The following is a 14,711-nucleotide window of genomic DNA, read 5'->3' as shown; positions in this document are numbered from 1 at the left end:
CCCTCGAACATCAGTCCTTCATCTTGCTTTCCTGATTCATATAATTTGCAATCTTTTAAGTGGTCTGTCAATCGTTATCTTGCTCTAAAAACTTCATCTTTTCTCTTCCAGTAACTTCCAACTCTCATAGTGGTTGTTTACAGCCTTGCTTCAAGCGAAGATGTAATATATATATGTATATATATATATATATATGTATATATATATATATATATATATATATATATATATATATATATATATGTATATATATATATGTATATATATACATATATATATATATATATATATATATATATATATATATATATATATATATATATATATATATATATATATATATATATATATATATATATATATATATACTTAAAATACATCTAACATACCATTTAGTTTTTTATTTGTATTTATATATAATTTATATTATATTGATCAATTTTGGTTGTAACTTTTAAAATGAAATACTACTATTGAATGTTTTTCTCAGATACATGCTTTGGTTTCGGTTTCAACCAAACTTTGAATTTCAAATGTACCTACATCTGAATCTTCCAGTGCTAAGCTAGACAATTGGATAGATTTTTTCAAAGTTTCCTGGGAAAGCTGCCAGCTGAAATCATGGATTTACTTCACAAAAGTGCTCCTCTTTTGCTAAAACACGAAAGTACAATGTTAAGGGTCATTTGTGATGATACTTTCCTACTTGTTTATAAAAAATCTATAAAAATCCACAGCTTTTTCATATTACCTGCAATGTATTCTCTAACTTTATCTACTTCTAACCTACACTTTTTTCTATATCACTGCATCCTGATTATCTGCAGCAGTAGGCTCTAAATGCTCGCGCTACATACGATTTTTAACTATTTTCAACGTTAATTTCTTTTTTTTTTTTTTTTTTACTGTAAATAATGACTCATTAATCTGATCTGATATTATGTAGATGTATCGCAAAAATTAATCCTGAAAAAGGAAAGCAAATCGAAAAAAAAAAATCTGGTAAAAAAGACAGTATGTCGGACCTCACCCAAAAGTTTTGAGTTTTGTAAACGAACTAGCGCTGTTTAAATGGACAGAGCATCAATAGATCAAAAGACGTTTTGTTTATATTTATTACAACTATTATAATATAATATATCTAATAACTATTATAATATAGTTCAATTTGTCATAATAAAATATAATTTGGTATCGTAAATATTTTATAATATATATAATAACTACTATAATATAATATAATTTGTTTATATTTATTATAACTATTATTGCTATAACAATTACTTCATCAACATATGACGAGTTCATCTGGAAAACGCGCCAAGTCAGAGCTCCATGGGGGTCCACTTACTAATATAGAGACATGAGAACAATATGGATTAAAAATGTGTTGATTAATTAGTGTAAAGGATTGGTATCGATTAGCTACAGTAGTGATAGGCACAGAAAAGTGTCATACATCGACTGAAAAGTGTGTATGTGTGTAAGAGACATATACGTAAATCAATTTTTATAAAAATATCTAGGGTTAAAAGCATAAAACAAAGATAGCAATAAATGTTTATAATTCATAACCGGACACAAAAACCAGTTACTTCAATGGAACACATGCAGCCGTGGAATCTTCAGTCAAGAAAGAGCAAAGATTATATTAGAGTAAGATTTAGCTAAAGATTATTAAAAAATGTTAGGACAGATGTCCAGTATAAAATCAAAAAATTAAAGCAATTATTGAAATTAAACATTTTCATTGTTTACGGATATATCTTTATTAGCATGCAAAAAGAGAAGAGAGTAAGACTTAAAATGCTAACGCCGAGTAATAACAAGTATTAGGAATCTGTTACTAACCAATAGAAGGTGCTCAAAAAATGCATTACAAATGATAAAGGTTAAGTTACAAATGAGTCAGTGGTATGCTATATTGAAGCTGGACAAATATGTCATGTGTGTGTAAATCTAATTTTGAAAGAATGTAGGATGATGTCTATTACAACAGTATTGTGCTTAATTCAGGTTAAAAATTTATTACAAGAGAATCAAAGTAAATGGCATTTAAAACCGATATAAAAGCCTCAAAGATAAAAAACTAAAAAAAGAAAAAATATGTGCGGTGACGGGATACGAACCCGTAACAACAGCAGACAATAACAAAACAGACGTAGAAAAAGATAAAGTCTTACGATGCGGATGCGTATGAATGACTGATTAGATAATTAGGTAATATAAACGTAAATCTAAACCAATATCCATGGTTAACATATACGTAAAAAATAGGGGCATATGCAATGGAATGCCCATACATCAACTAACTTAAACAGAGACATGCACAGCAAGAGTACGCTTACATAGATTGGCTAAAGTAGGGACTGGCGCTGTGATGTGTTCTGATACATTCTGATAATTAAAAATAAGGGACAGGCGCGAAGAAGTATACATAAAATGACCGAATAAAGTGGGGAGGGGGGGACAGGGGCAATAGAGTGAAAGTACATTGACTGACTATAAATCAGGGACAGGAGCAGTGGAGTAAATTTAAATTGACAACATTCAATAGAGAGGCAAATTGGAGAGTTCAAAAATTGACTGAAGAAAATAGGGACAGGCGCAGTGAAGTTTACATGCAAGTGCAAAAGGTTTTAATGTTTGGGCAGCAGACCAAAAGGATAATTTAATAATCTATTAAAAAGCCTACTGCTCTGCTTAAATTCAAGAACATAAACAATCTTATTTTGTAAATTAATTCTTTTTTAAATTAAAAAAATTAATATGTGATGGGGATACGCGTGCATGCATGAGCAATATACGTTAGACAATTTTGAAGTAAGTCTAGGATCAAGAGCAAACAAAGATAGCAAAATATGTTAAAAACAGGAACATATGAAATCTAGAAACCCTTTGGGGAGAAAAATATCAAAAAGTGTTGGACAGATGTCCAGTATAAAAGCACAAAATTTAAGCAAAATTGAAATTGTTTACGTATATTTACTCATTAATGCAGCAAATAAAAGGGAGAAGGGAGCGGTTAGAACTTAAAGCGCATTTGAACAAAGAGTATAAAACAACAATGGAATCGGGTAAGCTAAAAATATTTATAAAAAAGCGCTAAAAAATGCTCAAATATGGGGGATAAAAAATGCACAAATAAAGAAGGGTTATGGAAAATGTGTATTCGACATGGCAAAATTGAAGATTCTAAAGATATGTGTAGGGCAGAGTGGGGACACAAGTTTTTACGAATAAACATTCTTTTTAGGCACCGATTCATTTCCCTTAGGTTTCCGGCCAATAAGAACTAAGTATATAAATTTTGGCAAAACAAAGGGAAACAAAGCAATTTTTGCTAAATAAAGGGGAAGAAATCTAGTTGCTTACATTAAATAACAGTATTTAGGCGCCACTCCTAAGTAGAAATTTCAGGCAGTCCCACTTCTTCTGCGTTTCACTTCTTCCCACACTCCCCACTACTACTCCGACTAAGAAAATTTATTTTTTCCATAAAAATAGGAGACTTAAACCTAAAAAATAAATTCTCAATTAATTAAAACTTTTAACTTTGATTTCAATGATAAAACTCACGTCGGAGTCTTATCATCGAAATCAGCATGAAAAAATCCATTCTTACGTCAAGCCTCGTTTATGTTGCAACACTAAAAGGACACACTAATCGGAGCCAAATACCCTATCATTAACTCATTAAAATGTAAACACTAATATTTTTTTGAGAAAAAATTAAGAAACAATTAGCGCAATAGGAGAGCTTAAAACTTAAACATTAAACATTTAATTGATTTTCATACAATATAGTTTAGTGGTACATGGTGAATAGGGAACACCTAAAATATGTATTGAAGTTCATTGATGACAGAATTTATACAATAGGTGGAAATCATACAGTTTAAACAAACTCATAAACTAAGAGTTGTTTTAAACTTGTATTCTGTATATGGAAATAATACTGAATAAAGCAAACTCATTAACAAGGAGGTGTTTTAAACTTGTATTAAATATAAGGAAAGATACAGCCTATAGCTTAGGGATACTTAAAGTTAAGTTCAATAGAGTATTTATGGCGTGAGTTTATTTAAAAAAACTAGAAAATAAATTACCTTCCATCTTGGATATCTTGAATTCTAAAGTGACATGATTGTTGTGTATCATGTCTAGTCCATATTATTCTTGGATTATCTTATCCTAACTTGTTTTTCTAATATCAAGGGAAAAGCGAAAAAAACTTATTTCGGTATTGAAACAAGCCATTAGAGGAGAACAAATTTATAATGACTTGTATTAATAGCTGTTAATTTCACAAAGTACTATTTGATAGCAAACCTCATACGATGCAATATTATGATAAGCAATACTCAAATTCAATATTACAAATGTAATCACTAATATATGTTTGTTACGTACAAAGTTGAGTTAGAAAATTGTCAATAAAGTAATAAAGACCAAAAAAAATTAAATTCTTTAAAAAAAATAATTTTCTAAAACTCTAAAACAAAAAAGAGTGTAAACTCATTTTTATTTACTCATTTTATCCTACCAGATTTTATTTATTTCTTTATATTTAAAAAATGTGAACACGATTACTTTTTAAATACAATACGTGCTTTCAAATTTTTTCTTTTTTTTTGATGAATTATTATCAAACACATAATGAGAAGAAGGGGGAGTGAAAGAGTTCAAGCTTAAGCTAGATCGCTTAGACGATCGGGTAAAAATCAGCCAATTATCGGAACAAAATAATAATAACAATTGGGTGAGTTTTTTTATTTAAATTAATCTAAGTATTACAGATTACTTGTTTTATATTTAAAAACAATTAATTTACACAAATTATTCGTAAATTAAAAATACTTTAAGTTAGTTTAAGTTTACTTCTTTTAAGCGATCTTCAGTATGAACGAGATGGGCATTCGTCGTACTCTCCAAGACATTGTCCGAGCCCCTTATAGCCGGTCTTTGCACAAAATGTTAATCCATATGGGCATGGCATACATATGGGACTTTTGTTCACACAAGCTATATAACCAGCTCTGGGCTTGCTATCAATTGCGTAGTTGCCATCAGCGCGATTTTTACATTGCTTTGTGACATCAATACCTAAATGATTTATAATAAGATATCAAAATATATAAACAAAAACATATTTAAAAAATTAATAAAAGCTAAACAAAAATAAATAAAAAATCTGAATAATCTATAAAAAGTCAAAGATAGATGTTAGTTTAACTTTATAATCAAATTTGAATTTGTTTGTAACAAATATATGCTTTACGTTTATTAATAGGTTTATTGTACGTGGCTTACCTAAGCAAACAACCTTCTTGGGTTTGTATCCACTCTTAGGTTGATACTTATTTTTAGATTCGTATTGGTTCTCATAGTCAGTCTTTGATGGTTTCTTATTGTTGTTGTATTCACTTGTAGGTTGGTACCCATTTTTTGTCTCGTATTGATTCTTGTAATCTACTTTAGGCGGATTTATGTTAGAATCGTATTGATCTTCAGATTCTATAAATTCTTCAGCAGCGGCCAAAATAATAATGGAAAAAATAAAAATAGTCATCATGAACATGTTTGCTTAATTCTTAGTGCTTCAAAATATCCCAAATATATCGCTAGTTTATGCAAGTTTCTTTAAATTATTATTACAGCTTAAAGTTTTTATACATTTTCAAGTCTTAAATCAATTCCCGAGTGACGTAGTTTTAAATAATTATGACAGTAATAGACAAATATTTAAATAGCTAATTAGACAAGTTTTAATGAATGAAGAGGGTTTTATTGATTGGTAATAAAAATTTAAAAGCTATTTTATTAAAATTTAAACAACAATTAAACATTACTTAAAGTTAAAGCTTTGACATTTAAATAATGATAACATATTAGCATATGATAAATAATACTTTATGACACATTGTCATAAATCAATATTCGGTTTATATATTTTACGATCACAAGACAAATTAGTTTAAATTACAACATTTTATCAGTTCTATTTCTGTTTATAAAATTTTTTACTTAACTAATGATCAATATGTTTCTAAATTCTCGAGAGATTTCAAATATTCAAAGTTAAAATTGAAAATTGTTTGGTATTTAATTGTTAATCCCAATAAGATTATTTAAACCGTAATTTCTTTAACAATACATTTCTAGGTTCCAGACCTCTAAATTGAACTTGAAATCTTTAATTAAATAAAATTATAATTCTTGTTAAATATCATTTAACTATAAAATGGAGCGATCAGGTTCTATTTTTTAAAATCAGAGAACAAACTTATATAAAAAGTTAATTATACATATTGGAGTAATTTACGAATAAGTAACATAAACTAACGTAGTCGCAAATTTATGTCAGTGCGAACAAGTCGCTTAAACGTGCCAATGCACTAAGTACAAGAAAAATTTTTGATATACTTTATTAAATAACAATATTATGACCAAATATGTATCACAACTTAAATTTATAAATAGATAAATGTAAGTTTGCTCTAAGTGACTCTCGTTTTCACAGTCGAAGTGAAAAAGAGATTTCATGCATATTAAATTTAGAAACAAAATTATATAATTATTTCAAGTAATAAAATAATTTTGAATTATTACTTTAATTGATAATTATAGAAATTATAGAATAGTTATATAAAAATTATTTATTTACCCAGTTTGCACTTTTAATAGTGTTTGTAAATTTATTTAACGATTTTGTCGTGACTTAGCACTCCTTAAAACTGAAATAAAATATTTTAATTGAAAATTTAATCCACTTTATTTGAAATTTTTCAAGCTTTTGTTCTAAGTTCTAAAGTTATTCAATTAACCCTTAAAAAAATGAAAATTAAAATCTTTAAAGAGTTAACGTTATATTTTATATAACGTTATAGTTTATATTGAGACTTTAGTTGACGTTATATTTTTTCAAACTCTTTAAAAAGTTTCAAACTCTTTAAAAAGTTTCAATCTCTTTAAAAAGTTTAACTTTTATGCAATTTACTATAAAGTGTATTATAGACGAGTCATTTAAAAACAAAAGATTCAGTAGTTGAAGCAGTGGTTTAGTGTGCTTTTATTTACAAGTGTTTTTTATTATTTTTTATTATTTTTAATGCGAAGTAAAACGATAATTAAAATTAATGAGGTTTTCTATTGCTGAGTGGCATGTGATTTTTTTTTCTTAAAGACGCTAGGAAAATTATATATACAATTAACCTAAAAGTCGACATAACGCACAAGGTCAGTTTAATGATATTCAACGAACTAAATGAATCAACATATTCATCGTTACAGAAATAATTAAAAGAATTTCGCAATAGATAAACTTTTACTTCACTAAATCTAAGTACAAATCCTCAGTTATTTTTTCAAGTTAGCATTTTTGTTTCACTTGTTGTCCTTGAAATTAAATGCTTGAACAAATTTAAACAAAACTAAGATTTTATCTTCAGAATCTTTACACCCGAAGTATTTGTATATAAAAATACTAAGAGATATAGTACAACGAAGTATAATGTTTTACATTTAAAAAAAAGTTTTAAACAAAAGTAAACATATTAATTAGGGTAGGGTGGGGCAAGATGCCCCCCTTAACAAACTTTAGCGCATATAACAAATACTTTTACATTTTCTAGTAATTTTTTTTTTTTATTATCAAAGTTTACTTATAAGAGAAGACATTGGTAAGATAAAATAACTACTTTATTACTGGTGATAAACTTTAAAATTAAAAAAACTAATAATTGTGCAAGGAGACATCTTGCCCTAGCCGTGGGGCAAGATGCTCCAAAGAGTGTATCTTGCCCCAAACCTTTAAAACAGTTGTTAAAAATAACTATCAGTTAAAATAAAAGCTATTAATAGTTCTTTATTAAAACTCTTTACATTTTATTAAAATAACTGAAATTTAAACACTGCAATTATTCTATGCAATTGTCTTGAAGATAAATAACTTATTTTAATTTATATCACTAACAAAAATGTTCAAATAACATATACATGATTATGATTCACAGTAGTAGCATAAGTCTGAATCATCTGGACCACATGAAAAGTGGTACCAAGATGTACATTTACTACATTGTGTCCAATCATCAAATGGTGGCACATTGTATGGACAAGAGCATATGGTGCATAGAGTTGTATCAGTGATAAAACTTTCAGAGGCAGAAGCCATATCTTTCTTCCTTTTCATTTGTTTCTTTATGCCATTTGGTCTTTCTGCTTTCTGCTTTTCAGGCTTTTTCACCTTTTTTGTCTTCAAATTTATTGATTTCATTTTTTACTTGATCACCTTATTAAGTGCAACTTTTTCTTTACGCAATATGACTACTTGTTGTTTTTTTTTACATTGTTTTCATGCTCTTCTAGTCGCTTCTTGAAAGATGAAGAAGTAAGGTTTTCAGCTGACTCTGTCTTTCTCTTTCGTTGTCTTAAAACAGGAATTTTGGGACGCGGAGAAATCTTTTCCAAAATATTTAAGGGATAATTAAGGCCAAGATACTCATCAACAATTGGCAAAACTGCATCATCAACAGCCTTCAATTTTGCAGCAGTTGTTGTGCTCATGACATTTGCCAATTGTATAGGTGCAACGAGGGGCAAATTAAGCAATTCACTAGATTGCTCACAGATTTTCAATGGCTCAGCTTCATTAGTGAGCAAAGCTGCTTCAAAGGCTTCATCATTAAAAATAAGGTCATTTATTGGGTATAAACTAGAGCATCTAAAACCATTGATTGCTTTGTCAATGTTTGCAGTAAAGTTGTAGGCAGTTGCAAAAATACCTGCCATGTCAAAAAATGAAATTCTACGCCCCTGATGTGATAACATCCAGTTGCTTGCTGCTGTATTGTAGCCAACTTTCAATGGTTTAAAAAATGTACGTTCTAAAGGTTGCATCTTGTGTGTACAATGAGGTGGAAGGGTTATGAGATGGATCCCATTGTCATAACAAAAGTTAATGGCCTCAAGTGTTTTGTGACTGTGATGACTATCAAGTACAATTAATTGCTCATTAGTTTTAGATGCATGAGAAAATATAAGTAAGGGTGGGACATAAGTGCCACTTGCACTCATTACTCACACAACTGTCACAGTAGCACCTCTTTCTCCACTAGTTATTTTCGAAACTTGTTGTTTGCCTTTCGTTGCAATTATTTTTCCTGGCTTATGGACATTTGTGATTCCAGTTTCATCCATATTCCAGAGCTGTTTGACTGAAAACTTATGTTCCTCAAATAATGACTTGTATACTGAAAAAAACTGATTTACTTTTAGTTTATTGAAGCCAATGGCTCTGCTTATTCTGGTGGCTTGTGGAGTTCGAATAGAAATTTGTGGTTTGCGAGACATGAATCCTCGCAACCAATCCACTCCTGCCATTTTTGACTCTTTATTAAAAAGATTATCGATTCCCATTTGTTTAGCAAAATCATAGGCTAGGTGAAGCACGTCTATTGTTGTCAAGCCAAATAATGCTGTTTCCATAATCTGAACTTGTGTAACAATCTTTAGATCAAATTCTTTACTAAAAACAGGAAATTTTCTACCCAGAGACAAACCACCAGCTACTTTTACTTTTCCATCTCGATGACGTTGTAATGTTTTTTATTAATACTAAATTCTGATGCAACATTCTTTAGACTGCAGCCCATATTTATTACATTTAATGCTGACTTTATTCTATCATTTGTTGCACTTCTCTGTGTTTTTCGCACATAATTTCTGACCATTATTTGTAAAATTTAAATATGTATCTAAAGAAATATTAAAACCTTAAAATTTTAATTATATAAACATAATGTAGGTATGTGGTAAAAAAAAATCAAAATTCTGTGGTATTAAAATCAAAGATATCATTAGAAGTAGTTTTTAATAACTAAAAAAATGATACCAAATTTTTTATTTTTTGATGTCATTTAAGAAAGTTATGAGTTTTTTAGGCACAAAATTTTTTATAGGGAAAGTTGAATAATGTTTTGACCGCAATTTATAATTATCAACTTAAATTAATCATAACTTCCGTAAAAATGATCCAATTTACATAAATTTGGTATCAGTTGAAAGCTGCAAAAAATAAGAAACATTTTGTAAGTAGTTGAAGTAAATACGAATGATCAGAGGCACGGGGGGGGGGGATAGTACCTCTGACACCCACCAAAAAGTGGATGAGTTTTTTGTAATTAACAACATAAGTCAATGAGATTCAAAATTTATTTGTTTATAAATTAGTGATCAATAGAAAGTTAAAGAAAAAATCAATTGTCTTTGGGTAGCAAAGTTTAATGGGTATATGTAGGGGTGTATATAAGTGGTAGTGGGGTTGGTGTGTGGTAGGTAGTTAAGGTTGGTGGTGTAAGTAAATAATTTTCAAAAGTTTTTAGGTAAAACAAAATATGTAGTAAAAGAAATGCAGTAAAAGAAAAAAAAAGGGGTCAACACAAACTGATAGTTATATTCATTTATTTCATAAAAGTTAAAACTACAAAAACTTCAAAGTCGCATAATATTTTTAAAAGATATGTGGCTATGAAAATAGCCTTTTTTTAATTTTAACCAATGCTTAGTTTTCAGGATATCATAAGGTCTCCATAGATTATATCAGCAGCAAGTTCGTATTTTGAAATGCCATAACCCACTGCATCATTATCATAGGGTTCATTATATTTCCATTATGCTACAACATAAAATTGCTTACCATTTTTTACCTTCATTTTTTCAAGTTTACCAAAATAAAGAACTTCTTCTTGCATTTCTGAATTAAACCATAAATGGCAAATGTTTCTACCAACTACTGTATCTGATAGCATATTGGAGAGGTCTGATAATTGCTTATAATCTAGTTCTAGAAATTTTGCTGAAATATTTGACAAACTAAGGTTTTGAATTTGAAGAGCCAATGTTTTTCTACTTTTATCCTTTTTTTTTGCTTCTTTAACATGTTACAACCAATCATTTCAAACTTTATTTCATAAATATTTTTTTTATTTAACTCTCTCTTTTTTCTGGCTTTGTTTATTGCCCAGTTGACAACTTTCATTTTCTCATCTTTATCTACTTGGTCAATGTAATCACTTACATTATTTTTTATTGCTCTTAATTTTGATGGCAAAAAACATAAAGTAGAGTTAGGAGCACAATGTTTAGTGGCACTGAACATACCCATGACTTCTTCTGCATCAATATTATGAAGCCTGGCTGTCTGCAGCTCTTTTATAAGTTGTTCTGATTCCTCTAAATTAAAATATCTTTTATACTGTCTTTCTAAAACAGCAATAATAACTGATAGGATACAGTTATTATTGCTGGATAGGATACTGATAGGATACTGATAGGATATAGAACTGATAGGATATAGGATACTGATAGGATATAGGATACTGATAGGATATAGGATACTGATAGGATATAGGACTGATAGGATACTGATAGGATACTGATAGGATATCATTTGTTCAACTTCTTTGTCTTTTTGGCACACCAAAGCTATTTCTTCAAAGATCTTATCATTTTCAATTATATTTCCGAACAAATCTTTTGTGCTAAATAACAATATAGGATTGTCTTTTACATGATAAAGATTTTTTTAAACATCTTTAACCAATTTTATCCCTTCAATATGACTTAACCTTCCTGTAGCTGACTGATAAAATAATGTCATCCATGGTCCTGTTAAAGTCTTTCCCAATAGCCCTAAGACGCAAATTTCTTTTTCAGCTGCTTCATTAATAAAGTCTATTCTTAAACTACTTTGTAGCCCTCCACATGAAATTGTACTGGTACTTAAAAATTTAATAAATATGTTGTAGTGCTGGATTAATATACCACATATATGAAACAAAATATGCAATCTGTTCCCTCTGTAACGGGGAATGATTCCTTTGGGAAGTTTTATCTTATCTAAAAAGATTTTAAAACCTTTAGGATCTCTTTACCATCTTTGTATCGCATCTTATTCAATTGTAAAACTACATTACCAGCAATACAATCTTTCCCAAACAGCACTCCATTATGTGTTTCAATCATTTTTAATGAAGACCTGCAAGAGCTGGATATTGTTTCAAGAAGGCGTAAGTGACAATTAAGTTCATTTAAAACTTTTCCCCATGAAGAATTAGCTGTACAGTTGCATGATTAGTGGAAACACGGTCAGTCATAGAGTTTGTAATGTTTTGAATAGTTTTTGAGCGGCTTTTTTGATAGTCACAATTATGGAAATCAGAATACAAAAAGGCAAGTTGATCTATTAAAGATACAACATGAGTTTGATAATCGTTTGCAGTACCACCTGACAAATGATCTATTGCTATAACATGACACTGTGTTTTGGTTGTAAAATGAATAGAGTTTATATGTACTCCTTCTTGGGTTGTTGCATCAAACCAAAGGGTAAGATTAGCTGTAGAAATCACAATTTCAGCAGCATGAAGGTCGCTGATTATACCTAATTCACGAACCATCTCTTCAACTGTGCTACGATGTGGGAAATTTTCTATATGTGCAATGCCTAAATGTTTAAAAATTTTTGGAAACAAAATTGGAATACTTTTTGTTGGTACCTGATTAACAATGGCATCATATTTCATTAATCGTAGCTGCCATCAAATTGGTGTAACTCCAGTCATTTTGTTTTTCTTTCTTTTTAAGCTTTATTATCTTTATATGTTTTTTTAAACATTTATTTTCTTTTAGTATCAAACTTTTTGCTGAAACTTCAGCTAATTTTTGCCTTAAAATTGAAATAGTTAAGTTTTTCCTTTTAATAGTTTGATTTAATCTTTTAATTACATAAGGTTTTGTTTTAATAGGTGCTGAAAGTAAATTAGATGATTCACATAAACTACTTTTTGCCACTGTTGATGGCTCATTGTTTTTAAAAACAATTTTGCACAACTATTCAAGTTTTCTTTTGTTAGATGACTTAAGGTTGTACACTTTTTTGTATTTCTTGACCAAATTATATATCTGGCTATGAGTTGGATAAAAATGAAAATTTTTATAAATGCTTTTGGCAGTTTTTAAAATTGACTTGGATTGTTGCATAGACAATAACAAAACATGTGCATTGTAGCATTTATTTTCATTATTATCTGGGGCAAATTTAAAATTGTCTTTTAAATACTGCTTTGCAAGCCCAGTTTTAAAAAATGTAACAGGAAAACTTTTTTTTGAATTCATATGAACAGCAATGCTATAAAATATATTAATTATAAATAATATTTATTTTGCTAAACCAATACAGATTTAAAAAAGTCCAATTAAAAACTAGTTTAATTATCACGTGACATCAGAATCAAAACATTTCACGGGATATTTACTGCATAACTACTACTACTTTTTTTTAGAAAAAGTGAATCTACTACCAAAATTGCCAGCAATTTTAGCAAATATTCCAATCTATAAAATTTCCTTAAATTTTCAAAATTAAAAAAAAAATACTTTTCTTGTTGAATTTTTAAAACTTGTCGAGAACAAACTCTTACTTCGATGATAACTTTGTTTTCCTTTTAGATCAACTTTTTCAGCTTGTCTTAAATGTCATTTATTTGTAAATACTTAAATGTATTTTATACTGAAATTATTAATTGAAATATGAAGATTATAAAAAACAACTATACCTATTCTTAAACCATCAACAAGTTTAGTAATATTATTATGGCAGAGGATGACCTTGACGCTTAATAAAAAATTCGGAAAAACTTTTTTAAGCAAATTTCGGCTAACGTAAAATTGAAATTCACGCATCCCTAAAACATACAAACACATACATAGTATTATATAATTATTCAATACATTATTATTTTATACATTACATAACATCTATAAATTAACTCTCTTTGAGTTAAATAAGAACTTACTAAAGTTACATGTACATACAAAATTACTCAAGATTATTAACAATAACACGATGTTACAATTATTAATATGATGTTGCATGCTAAACACAGCTCTTTTTAGTAAAAATTGTATTATGCGCATGTAATAATTTATGAAGTTGTATTAATACAACTTCATTCAGCTGAATGCGATGCATATTTGTAAAAGTTTTACAAATATGCATTGAATTGCAGCAATTGCATGTGATACAGCTTCATTTTACTTATAATGTATATTTATAACATTTACTTAATATATAAAATTATTTTAAAAAGCTGTTTATAAATATGTATAATAGTTATCAACATATAAACCAACATAAACATTGTCAATAACTAAATTAGTAAACGTTTTTATGTTCTAAACACACTTTAAAAATGGTAGAAATTCCGTAAAACCACGACGCAAGCCCTTTGAAGGCATCTTACCCCACGTAACCGAGGACATCTTGCCTCATCTGTAGTGAGTGCAAGTTTAATACAAATAAAATTAATTTTATTGCTAAGTTATAAAATTTCTTGAATATATATATTTGTGGGATAAATTATCAACACATTTCTTACCTTAATCGCATAAGTATTGCCAATCCAATAAACATTCAAAATTAAAAGCAACTTACTAACAAAATGCTCCAAAAAATAATAAACCGATTTAAACCTCACCTACCAGCAATATTAAAAACATTTTTTATTCCACGATTTTGTTTTAACTTAAGTATTATAGAGGCATAAAACATTACCGTTCTATGATACCCTCACATAAGCAAAAAGACTTCTTGCCCCACGGGTCATCTTGCCTCACCCTACCCTACCGTAAAACGGTACTTTGATACT

General features: G+C 28.8%; 1 protein-coding gene and 1 long non-coding RNA gene across 2 annotated transcripts; both read right to left on the bottom strand.

The window, feature by feature from the left end:
- Positions 1-4,758: 4,758 nt before the first annotated feature.
- Positions 4,759-5,664, bottom strand: LOC100214901 (periculin-1-like). Its single transcript, XM_065810038.1, has 2 exons — positions 5,314-5,664; positions 4,759-5,106 (listed from the first exon to the last, which is right to left on the bottom strand). Exons 1-2 carry the CDS (start codon positions 5,579-5,581, stop codon positions 4,898-4,900), a joined length of 477 nt encoding a protein of 158 aa, XP_065666110.1. The 5' UTR covers positions 5,582-5,664; the 3' UTR covers positions 4,759-4,897.
- Positions 5,665-10,888: 5,224 nt separating this feature from the next.
- On the bottom strand, positions 10,889-14,040 carry LOC136087181 (uncharacterized). Its single transcript, XR_010641601.1, has 2 exons — positions 13,860-14,040; positions 10,889-13,748 (listed from the first exon to the last, which is right to left on the bottom strand). It is a non-coding gene; the product is annotated as an uncharacterized LOC136087181 (long non-coding RNA).
- Between the last annotated feature and the right edge of the window lie 671 nt (positions 14,041-14,711).

The sequence above is a fragment of the Hydra vulgaris genome, chromosome 11 (genome assembly GCF_038396675.1).
Source record: "Hydra vulgaris chromosome 11, alternate assembly HydraT2T_AEP".
Lineage (NCBI taxonomy): Eukaryota > Metazoa > Cnidaria > Hydrozoa > Anthoathecata > Hydridae > Hydra > Hydra vulgaris.
This window is presented reverse-complemented; position numbering and strand designations above follow the sequence as displayed.

What these genes read in the sequence shown, in the direction of transcription:
- LOC100214901 (XM_065810038.1), bottom strand. Translation starts at nt 5,581, where the DNA reads ATGTTCATGATGACTATTTTTATTTTTTCCATTATTATTTTGGCCGCT. An exon ending in CAAGAAGGTTGTTTGCTTAG is followed by an intron (nt 5,107 to 5,313) that starts GTAAGCCACGTA and finishes TAAATCATTTAG; the next exon opens with GTATTGATGTCACAAAGCAA.